The sequence below is a fragment of the Myotis nattereri genome (genome assembly GCF_964212035.1).
Source record: "Myotis nattereri genome assembly, chromosome: 2".
Lineage (NCBI taxonomy): Eukaryota > Metazoa > Chordata > Mammalia > Chiroptera > Vespertilionidae > Myotis > Myotis nattereri.
This window is the reverse complement of record NC_138076.1, coordinates 210,489,318-210,501,039: the sequence shown is the minus strand read 5'-3', so window position 1 is coordinate 210,501,039 and position 11,722 is coordinate 210,489,318. Positions and strand designations below refer to the sequence as shown.

General features: G+C 57.7%; 1 protein-coding gene across 1 annotated transcript in view; it reads right to left on the bottom strand.

Moving 5' to 3' along the window:
• Positions 1–4,613: 4,613 nt before the first annotated feature.
• The window catches only part of FAM83F (family with sequence similarity 83 member F), a gene marked incomplete at its 5' end in the record, with an annotated part of 32,474 nt that continues 25,365 nt past the window's right edge, over positions 4,614–11,722 (bottom strand). The window contains 2 exons of the mRNA XM_081083201.1: positions 4,614–4,886; positions 5,789–6,165. Coding sequence (XP_080939327.1) covers positions 6,116–6,165 — 50 coding nt within the window. The 3' untranslated portion in view covers positions 4,614–4,886; positions 5,789–6,115. The remainder of the gene's footprint in view (positions 4,887–5,788; positions 6,166–11,722) is intronic.

Here is an 11,722-nt window from a genome sequence, read left to right as displayed (position 1 = left end):
CCCAGAGCTGGCCCTTGAGCTCCGCCCAGTCTGGCTGGAGCCTGCAGGGAGGGCACAGGGCTGGTTTGGGAGGTGCAGGTGACAGGCTTTTCCGGATGCGCGGTTTCTTTGGTTTTGGTTTAATTTGTACTTTATATATGAAGGATTCTCCAAACAGACTAAAGTTGTTAATTTCACCCAAGCTATAAATCAGGGGTCCTCAAACTACGGCAAATACAAATATTGTATTTGTTCCTGTTTTGTTTTTTTTACTTCAAAATAAGATATGTGCAGTGTGCATAGGAATTTGTTCATAGTTTTTTTTTTTAAACTATAGTCTGGCCCTCCAATGGTCTGAGGGACAGTGAACTGGCCCCGTTTAAAAAGTTTGAGGACCGCCGAAACCGGTTTGGCTCAGTGGATAGAGCGTTGGCCTGAGGACTGAAGGGTCCCAGGTTCAATCCCGGTCAAGGGCATGTACCTTGGTTGCGGGCACATCCCCAGTGGGGGTGTGAAGGAGGCAGCTGATCGATGTTTCTCTCTCATCGATGTTTCTAACTCTCTATCCCTCTTCCTTCCTCTCTGTAAAAAAATCAATAAAATATATTAAAAAAAAAAAGTTTGAGGACCCCTGCTATAAATCAAGAACAGTTGTGGGACTTTTGCACAACCAGGTAAGACTGTGACCCTCTTCCACGCCTGCAACCAACACACGCACGGAGCCGAAGGTGGGGGTGGGTGTGCACGAGGCTCAACCTGGCATCTCTGGCAGGTTTTCTCCATCACCTTTCAAAACCTGGGCCTGGGAACTTCCTCCGGGTGGACAGGGATGCGGCCCCGTGTGCCAACGACTCAACATGAGAGTGGCAGGTATCCAGGGAGGGAGCAGGGGAGAGAAGCCAGGGGAGAATGTCCCAACAGTGAAATGATCAAGGCCCCGATACAACACATTCCCCCAAAGCACCGCGGGTTACCGAGCCCCTCCCACACGCCAGCCCCTGTGCTGAGGGCGTTACTCCCCAGAGCCTGCCCGTTCTAAAGCCCATCCTCTCGCCATCACGTGCCTCCGCTACGATCACAGCAAGCAGCCTATCCATCCCCCTTAACTCGGCCAGTGGCACAATGGCCTTCCTTGCTCACCGTGCCTCCCCAGGCCCACTGCCCCATAAACAGCCATTGAATGAACAGATGACTAATACTGCAGTCAAGTGCCTTTCCTTGTCCAATCACCCCACTTCCAGGGAGTCCAAGCGGCACACAGGAGGAGAATCCCAAGGCCCGGGTCTTGCTCTGAGCACAGGATGGCTCTTTCCCTGGGTGGGGCCCCAAGGACCGTGGCCTCTTCGGACATACTGCCTGCTCTTGTCTTTCCCACACACTTGCTGGCTTCCGTGGCAGGTCCTCGCTGGTCTCCTTGGACGTGGACATCTGTTCCTGCAGGTGCTTTTGAGAGGCTGCGGACAATGCCTAACTTTAGCCACTTTTCTGATGAGAACTTGTCTCCAGCAGGCTGTCACTCGGAGAGGCCACATGCCAGGGCTCTAAGAGGGCCTGGACAACCAGATTCTAGCCCTTCCCGTAACCCGCAGGGTGACTTTGGACCAATTCCCTCCCTTCCAGGCCCGTCCCTTTCTCCCCTGCTTTGGTGTTGGTCATTTGAAAGGAAATGTGCAGATAGGGTCAGCCCTGGGCAGCCCCAGACCTGGGCCCACCCGGTGTGGAGAGGTGGGGAGATGGAGACTGTCCACCAAGGACACAGACTGAAAGGAGAACCTTCCTGGAGGAATCGGTTGGAGGAGGAGGGACTCCTGATAAACCCAGTCCAGAAGCCATTAAACAGCAGCGAGTAGAATCCTGTTTACCTCCCACGGAGTCCCAGCCCGTCGGGAACTGACGGAAAGGTCCTGATCAGTTCTGGAGGCCCCACCACCCCCGCGTCAGTCAGCCTGGCATATTCGATCAGGTGACTGCCACATTTTCAATCATTTACCAAATATGTGTTAAGCAGATACAGCTCTTCAGGCTCCGGAGCCCCTAGGATGGAATGGGTACCTACTGTGCCAGGTGGCAGCACGCGCTGCCGGAGCGGGTACCCGGGAGCAGGGCCTTCCTCAGGTCACAGCTGGGAAGGCGAAAGTCCGCGGGGGAGGGGAGGGTGTTCTGGTCATTCTAACTTCCCTAGGCCTCCTGGCTGCCCTAGCGATCACGCAGCCTAGGAACGCTCTGGCATCTGTGCCTGCCGCCTCCTGACCCTCTCTGGGCCCTCCCAACCTCGGTCTGGTTCCGCCCGGAGGGCCTGCTCTGCACCGAGGCTCCTGCCACGGAAACAGCCGTGCAGAGGGTCACAGTGACAGCCGCGCGGGCCTCCAGGCGAGGTGATTGACTGGTGCACAGCGGACAAGCTATGTCCACGGCACACGGCGGGGCGAATTAGCTGCGGAGAGGCCTCTGTGGATGTTTGCTGAGTGCGGTCCTGACATGCCCCCCCCCCCCCCCCCCCCCCGCCCAGGCCTGCCCTGAGTGGCGTGGCAGGTTATCCGCTCTCAGCCCCCCTGGCTGCCTTCAGAGGTGGGGATGCTGCTGGGCCCACACAGGTATGTCCGATGATGCTCTCCACGCAGGACGTAACTGAGACTGAAGGAAGGGGAACAGATTGGGAGGAGACGCGATGGCGCGCGGAGTGGAGTAAGGCAGATGTGCGCGTAAACACACCTGCTCCAGGGAGACCAGGCGGGGTAGAGCTAACAAGGTAACTAGAACAATGATGGAAGATGCTATTATGTCAGTCACAGAAAGCACAGTCGTTGACAAGTCAGCCAACCACTCTGGGCCAAAGCACAGTTTTAGGGGGGACGCACATGCAAACACTCCGGGGACTTCAGGGCTGCAAGGCAGAGCTGGCCTGCTCCGCTGGGGCAATTGGAGCCCTTCTATCCCTACCCCACCCCCACCCCCGGGGACATTTGGCAACATCTGGAGACATTTTTGGTTGTCTTATCTCGAGGGGTGCTACTGGCATGTGGAGGCCAGAGGTGCTGCTAACATCCTTAATGTGTAGGACTGCCCTTCCCCCAACAGAATTTTGTGGCTCCAAAGTGTCACTGGTGTTGCAGGTGAGAAACCTGGAGCTAGAGAGGCAAGCTCATGTGATGTGGGATTTGGGCAGAGCCGTGCAACTCATCTGAAAGGCGGGGACCATAAGACCTGTGCTGCTCATCACACAACTTTGTGAGGCTCGCTCTCTGAATATACACATTTTTAAATTTTATTTTCAGAGCTCTTTCCTGAGCTTTTCTTAGATTGAGACCTGCCAGGGACCGAAGCACCTCGCACAGTGACTGGCCCATAGTAGGTGCTCCATAATTAAAAAGAAAAAGGCGGCAGAGTCAAAGCCCACTCCCTCTCTGGCTTGTTTCCTCTACAACCCTGGGCTGCCTTTCTCGGCAGAGACATCCTACTGGGCTCTCTACAGACAGAGGGCCGTGGTGCGAGCAGAGCTGTTTGAAAGCACCCTTGAGGGATCAGGCACAGGACTAACCATCCCTAACGACAGACATCGGGCAAGAGACTGGGAGGCCTTGCTAAGCCTCAAGGGGACGCCTGCCAGCGCCCATGCAGGAGTTCGTGCTTCCAGCCCCAGTGGGGCAGGATCCGGGGTGGCAGCAGCCCCCGGGCCTCAGCCCTCAGGCCCCTGTGCTCCTAGGAGGCCGTCCTTCCCCAGCAGCCACACCAGTGGTGGACACTCAGCCTGCAGCTCAGAAAGTGGGCAGCTCGCTGGTGGTGGAGGATGAGGCAGGGAGGCCAGGCCCCCCACGGAGCAGAGGCTCTCATCCCTCTCATCCCTGTTTCTCCCCGCCCTTCTGACACCACCAGCCTTGTGCAAGCCACTGCGGGGGAACCAAGGGCATGAGCCACCCTTGAACTTGCCATCCAGCTGGGAAGGCCAGCTGTACCCTTGAGACTTGATGAGAGAATACGTCACGGAGTGTGTGCCAGTGCTGGGACAGAGAGAGGGCAGAGGTCCTGAGAACCGAGGGGCCGAGAGACAGGATGGAGAGGGCTGAGCACCTCAGGAGCCGCCTGCGAGGGCGTCAGGATTCCCAGCAATCTTGGCACCTCTGTCTCTGCGCAAGCATCTCAGGGCTGGAGGGGGTCAGAGGCCACTTGTCCAAACCTCTGCTGGGGATGAGGAGACGGCCGCAGGGGAGGTGCCTGCACTCTTTCCCCTCCCACGGCGTTTATCGCCCACCCCGTTCCTAGGAGGCTGGATAACCCCGCCTTGGCGCACAGGGAAACTGGGGCAGGCAGCAGGCCTGGCTCAAGGCTGTACTAACTTGGGACTTCCCATCTGGACCCTCCTACGCTCCGGACAGGGCGGGCGCTGGGCCTGCTCTGGGGCAGGGGCTGCTTGTCTTGCAGAAGAGGCCCTGGTCGCTCCCCGGCCTCCTCCCTTGTCCCCGGAGTTGTCCACCCTCCTCATCCACAGTGTCCTCTTTCCCTCATTGGTCCTCACCCGCCTGTGTCCCACGCCGCCGGGGGGGGGGGGGGGGGGGGACGGCCACCGCCCCGTTTCCCTCGCGCCCTCCCTGCCTGCCCTCCCAGAACAAGCACGTGCCACACTGCCAGGCGTTGGTGCGTGAGAAAGCACTTCCCAGAAAGTGTTTAATCCTCACAGAAGCTCAGGGAGGTGGGTCGGGGTCCGCCCTCAGGATGAACAGAGGCCTGGGGCCCAGGCTCACCCCCGGCACCCCCCTGCCCTCCCCGCGGTTCTTCTCCATGCCTGCGCTGTGCTGGCCACTTCCTGCTCCTCACAGGACATCTGCTCACCGCGGCACAGCCGGGCTGGCCTCACACCAGCCTCCGCACAGACATCTGGGCCCTCCTCCGGTGCTGCTGGCGCCCCGGGGCTTGGCAGAAGGAAGGACACAGGGCACGAGTTTGGTTCAGAAGTGAGAGGCCTGGTGCATTCAGGGTTCACAGTGCTGGCTCTGACCCCCAGCACCTGCCAGGGTGGGGGTGGGGGGCTGCTCGCAGAGCTTACAGTTTGGCAATTTCTCCAGCGTCCATTAGCAAACTCTCTCCTCAGACCCCCAGCCACACAGTGGGGTGAGGGTAGAGTGTGACTCTAGGCAGGTCTGCTGGCCTGGCATCAGGGTAATTAGGCCCTTTGGAGAGGCCGGGGGCCCCACACAGCCTGCCTTTTGGCAGGGGGCTAAGGCTGGTCTTTGGCTGAAATGTAACTAGACAAGGAACCTAAGTCCTGGCTGGTGAAGGGGGTGAAGGGCCATCTCAGGGGCGGGGAAAGGGCTTGCGCTCCTGCCCAGCCTCCCAGGCCACCAGAATCTACCTTTTGGCCAAGCTCGCTCCCTGCTTTGGGCTGCAAATCAAGGCACATTGAGGGGAGGGAGTAGCCCCAGGTAAAGGCACTATAAGAACGGTCATGGTTTACAGTAGGCCATAGCCGAGGAGGTCTGGACCCCTCGGGGCTGAGAGCTCCAAGACGGGCTGAGTGAGGGAAAGGGCCCTCAGCACCCACATCTGCCACCGGCTCCCGTGGGCGGTCTTATCCTCACGCCATTCAGAGTCTAGTGCGGGCGCCTGCAGGGACCGCCCAGAAGGCCACAGTCGCCGGGGTCCCAGCTGACCTAGTATCCTCTACCTTCAGTTCAGAGGCCCGTCTTCTTCCCTTTTATCCCATCAGACCTGCTGGGGGGACCAGAAGCACCAAGAAGCCCAGGAAAGGAGAAATCGGGGGGCTGGGGCCGCCCGGGAGACCCTACCACATTCAGGTAGAAAGATAAGGGCTCACCCCATCTGGGGCCCTGCAGGGCGAGGCTGGCCCCGTGAAGGGAGGGTGTCGGGCGTAAAGGAGAGAGGACACTAGTCAAGCTTCCACTTCATGTAAACAAGGGAGAGCGAGCCCTGCCCAGACACCGAGAGTCTTGTGGAGGCGCGTGGCTGCCTTGAGACGCGGCAGATCCTCATGTCTGGGAGGCAGGGTCCCCGAGGCCAGGATGGAGGCTGCTGGGCGGGGGGCAGTAGGGTCTGATGTGCAAACTGGTGCAGGGTTTGACCTGTGTTCTCCATGAAACGGGGCAGCGGGGCATCCAGGTCCTGCCCACCCCTGGCCCGAGGCTCAGGAAATCACGCAATTGCTGGACTTGGCAGGACTGGGACTTGATTTACCTGCAGAGAGAAGGGGCGCAGACAGGAAAGGTTGTGAGTGAAGGGCTCAGTGGACTTGCCTCCAGCTCCTCTCCTGTGTGCACCGCCCACACCTCAAGTTTGGGGCTGGGTCACTGTCTCCCCCCCAAACTGCTGACCTGGAAGCAGGTCAGTCGGGCCCCAGGGAAGCAGAAGAAGCTCCCTGGCGTCGCAGCCTCGGCAAGACCGCCCCTGGCTGGGCCATCGAGGGATCTGCTTTCTTCTGATCTCAGGGGGACAGGGGGAAGGATGTAGACCCCAAACCAACAACTACAGTCAATGACTGAAAGTCTCGTTAGGAGGCGGTTCACCTGTAGCTAATACCGGATGCAGCCTCATAGGCCACAAAGCATAACCAGCCATTCTCGCAGGTGATCCTCACGGGCAGCCACGCTCTGAGAAGGGACCGTCAGCCCTGTCTTACAACGGAGGGCAGCGGGGCCACCCGCTCCCAAAGCCCGTCGGCTCCAGAACCCGATTTTCCAAATCCAGGCTGGGCTCCCTCCGCCATGCAGGCTGCCGAGGTTGGAAGAGGACAAGCTTGTGCCTCACAAGGTGGGGAGGCTGACGAGAGCCAGGCCCTGTGGCAGGGACCACGTGCTTAGGGAGGCGGTTTGAATGGACGGAGAGAACACGTTCAGCTGAAAGGAGGGGGAAGGCAGCTGTGCTCCTCCAGGCTAGAGAAGCGCGGGTCCCCTCCTGCATAATCCCTAGCAGAGGCCCGAGGCTCCTTTGGTGGGAAGCCTGCTCTGACGCTACAAGGCAGACACTGGCAGGCTCCTGGCCTGCCTTCGAGGTGCTGGCCGCTGGATCCACGCCCTCCTTGGGGGCTGACTGTCTGCCTCCCAGGTGGAGGCTGCCCAGCGATTTCCTGCCAGCTCCTTTCCACACTGCAAGGGGCGGGTCCTCTCCCTGCTGCTCACACAGCCTTCCCATCTCACTTCAGCGGTGAATTTAATGAAGGCGGTGGCCGCCTCCTCCCTGGGCCAAGAGAGACCTGGACAGGCCGAGTGGGGTCCCTCCCTCCGCCACCCTGCTCCATCAACCCTCCTTGGGAGGTAAGACAAGGCCAGCTGAGCTCCTCGGAGACTGTGCTGTCAGCATACAGAGCTTGGAGGCGGTGGGAGGGGCCCCATGACTGTGTCCCTTCCCTTCCCAAGGGTCCCAGGGTCAAGGAGGATGGTCATCTTCCTGGGGGTGGGGGTGGGGGCGGGGCTAAGGCCGCCGCTGGTGCGGCTCTGGAGGGACCACATCAAGCCACCCCACAGCCCCCTCGCTGCTGCCCTGGACACGTCCGTCCCCACTTCTCCTCCTCGGGGCTCCTTTCGTTTGCTTGGCCCCCTGAGCAGATGCCAAGGTCCGGCCCGGGGGCAGCAGCATGGTGGAGGCAGGTAAGGGAAACAAGCCCGGTTGGGAGTGGGACGGGCAGGGGCGTCAGAGGAGCCTGCACGCGCCCCAGCTGCCCCCGGAGAGGCAGGAACCCCCACCCTCACGCTCAGGCCATGCGGCTGGATGAGAGCCTGGGGAGACCCTCTATACTCAGAATTCATTTTCATGCCTCTGACAGAGAAACCGTTTGAGGGGAAATTCTTCATGTTCCATCGTTCCCTCAGCGCACAGGGGTGGGGAGCCCACAGCATGCCGGTGCTCGGCAAGACTCCGAGGCGAATCAGACCTGCTCAGATTAATAGGGAAGAATCATGAACAGCCCAAGGTTTGTGCGTGTGTGTGTGTGTGTGTGTGTGTGTGTGTGTGTGTGTTTTAAATAGAGAATCGGTGGCATGGATGCCCGGAGGAGGCTGATGAGAGAAAGTCAAACTTCAAAGGGAGGTCATACTGAGTGAGAATGAAATTGGGGTGGGAAGTGGGAGGAGGCAGCATGAAGTCAGGGCAGGACGGGGTGGGGGAGGGACACAGCCTGGGGGAGGGTGAGGGGTAGGAGGGGACATGGATATGGGCAGCAGGACAAGGACAAGAGGCTTCACCTTCCTTCAGGTTTCAGGGCTCCACATCCCCCTTTTCTGAAAGATTCTTCCCCTGGATGTCCACCTGGCTCTCTCCCTCCCTCCATTCAAGTCTCTGCTCAAATGTCCCTGTGCCAGAGGCCTTCCCCTCGCCCGTTATAAGAGGATCAGTGCCTCCCCGCCCTCTCTCTGCAGTATGGCACTCACTCTATAAGAGTGGGGACTTCGCTTGTTTTGTTCATGGCTGCACCAGGAGCTTAGAACAACGCCTGGCACGGAGCGGACTTTGCAGAGACGCACATTTGTTAATGCATTAAGTGAATGATCAGGCAGCTCTGGCCAGGTGGCTCAGTTGGTTGGAGCATGGTCCCATACACCAACAGGTTGCAGGTTTGATTCCCAGTCAGGGCACATACTTAGGTTGTAGGTTTGATCCCTGGTCAGGGAGTGTGCAGGAGGCAACCAATCAATGTTTCTCTCTCACATTGATATTTCTCTCTCTTCCTTGCTCTACGTCACGTGAGGATAAAAAAACAACAACCCACCAAAACACACACAAAAACGAATGGCTCAATAGATGGGGCCATATGTGCCCTCCTCACTCACCTCACCACCTGGATGGCGACAAAGCCCTGCCGAGGCCCAAGAGAAACCAGAAGGCGGGAGGACTGTGGCATCTGCCAGTGAGAATAAGGATCCTGCCTCCTCTCTAGGGGGAGCAGTTCCTTGAAGGAGGCTCCCTCCGCTCCCTTCATCTGTGCGGTGTGACCGGGGCCTCCGCGGTAACGATGCCCAGGCTTATAACACGACACTGCAGTTTCCAAACACCAGCTGGGGCCAGGACCCAGGGTCCTCAGGAAGGACCCTGAATTGTGGACTCTGGGCAAAGGCGCTGAGCGCACTTGGAGCAGGAGCAAGGTCTCAGCCAAGAGAAAAACCAGAAGGAAAAGGTGCTCAGCTTCGCCAGTAGAGGGAGCTGTGAGCCTTCAAACCACCAGGTGGCCCCCTGCTGAACGTCAGCCCTAAAGGAAGGGGTTTCTGAAGGTTCTCCCAAGGCCCGCACTTGGGTCTGCATCAATTTCACAGGCTGCCAGCACTTGGCGTTTCTATTTCTCTCTCTTTCTCCCACCTTGTCATCAGCCCAGCTCTCCCATGAGACGAGGGCAGCAGAGACAGGAAGGACAGTCAGAATCAGAGCTCAAAGGGACCTTGGAATCCCTCCCCGGCTCACCCCCTTCTCTTCTTGACCAGGAAATGGCCCCGGGAGGTGAAAGGGTATGTCCAGAGGGTGGGGAGCAAGGGAGTGGCGGCGGGAGCTGAGGTCGTTGGCTGGGTGTTGTGATGATGGCCGGAATGTTCACTGCAGGACAAGGAGCCTTGCCCGGGATGGGGCCCTAAGGTAGCGGCTGACAGTGCCGAGTGCACCAGGGTTACTGGTGCTGACCTTGGGGTCTCCGTGCTGCCAGGAGCCTGACCCTCTGGCACAGAGCCCTAGAGACCCAGCTTCCTAGTGACTGAGCAGAGGCACTCAGACAGCCTGGACTTTGAGGAGGAAAGCAGCAGGGAGAGAAGAAGTCTCATTAGGGACTTGAATTTCAGGCTCTCAGGTACTGGATGCCCACCCAGGTGGGCAGAGGCTGTGCTGGACGAGGCCACTCTATGTTCCTTCTAAAGAACAGGGAGGAATAGGATGATCTTGCTGGGCACCCCTTTTTGTACTCTCGAGTTTGCTGTTCTCTCTCTCACCATCTCTTTGGGTGTCGCGCCCTCTCTGGGAGAGGCGCTTCCCCAGGGCACAGTCCAGGGCTGCTTGGCTGGCTGCTGGGCACCCTGTGAGTGGTGTGACTGAGCAAAGACTGCCCAAGGCATTTAAGCAGGGAACCCGATGCTGAGAGGCTTGGGAAAGGCAGCAAGGAGGGACAAGACAATGGGCCTTTCGTTTCTATGGAAACAGCACCTCAGGGTGAGGGGCTGAAGGAAGAGAAAGCGTCCACTTCACCTCCATCAGGACTTGGGAAATGGCCCCTTATGTTGTTGGGCTCACCCCTCCTCCTCCCTTCCCTGCCAGGTGTTCACCATGGCAACCGTGCCTCCAAACAAGAGGTGCAAAGCAGCCACAGCATCTGGTGTTGGGGGAACCAGGGAGCCCTGGGAAAATGGGACTAGGCTAGTCACCCGCCATCCCCCCCCCCCCCCACCCGGCAGAACATGAGTCCTGGCCTGGGTGTGAGTCCTGGCCCCAGTCCCACTGTGCCTAGGGACTACTGAAGTCGCCTCTCCAAGCTTCCAGGTTATTGTGGGGCCAAGTGAGAGAGAAAGCACCCAGGGAAGGACCTAGCACACAGAGGTGCTCAATAAATGCTTCCTGGCCAACAGTGGTGAAGCACTGGTGCTCCCGCTGGGCCCCAATTCACCGAGACTCCAGGCCTGGCCTCACGTTAAGAGCAGAGCATGTCAGGCTCTGTAGCAGGGCTGTGGGATGAGCGGAGGGGGAGAGCCTTGCAATCAGGCCACTCACTATCAGGTCAAAGCTGAGGCTGTGGGCGATGCAGGGGTCCTGAGCGTGCTCAGCCTGCCCAGGGCCAGGCCTCAGGCCCTACCGTCGTCACTCCCTGGCAGGCCAGGAGCCAGTCACTGCTGCAAGGCCCCAGAGCCACAGAGGGAGAAAGCCCCACATGGCAACCTTTTTGACTCCGAGATGCTGACACGAGAAAAGGCACCAGCAGCAGCCCTGGCCGTCACCACCGGCCTCTGCAAAGGCCACACTGGAAACTGCTCCAGAGGAAACGATAAAGACCAGGTCCTCTAGGGCAAGCATGTCAAACCCACGGGCCCCATGCAGTCCACAACGAATATGTTTGCGGCCCAGCCAATATAACGGCATGTAAGAAATGTTTTAATAAAAATTTCATAACTTAATGTTTACAATATCCTGTTATACATAATTATTAATAACGAACTACAACGTTCGCTAATGACTGGTTACTATAATTGTGTTGCATTCATTTCCCTTACACCCCTTACGCGCAGGCGCACCATTTCTCTCCACTAATACTAGCAGCGAATATTTTAGCGCAGCCGATTTGCCATGTCATTAGTCTTGTACTGACTTTTTGGTGTGTGCAACAGGAAATGTTTTGCTTCCGGAGAACAAGGAAAGTAGGTTTACTTGCGTTACGCTTTTTAAAAAAAAAAAAAAAATATATATATATATATTTTTTTTTCTTTATTGATTTCAGAGAAGAAGGGAGGAGAGATAGAAACATCAATGATGAGAGAGAATCATTGATTGGCTGCCTCCTACATGCCCCCCACTGGGGATCAAGCCTGCAACCCAGGCATGTGCCCTTGGCCGGAATCGAACCTGGGACCCTTTAATCCGCAGGCTGATGCTCTATCCACTGAGCCAAGCCAGCCAAGGCGCGTTATGCTTATTGATGTGTACAGTTATTCAGTGTTTGCTAAGTTAATGTGCAGAAAAAATATTAATTTTTAAGAAAACATTCTATTATTTTATGTTAACGATGACTCATTTATTTCCACCCTTTGTATTCAGCATGTCTCTATCAAAATAA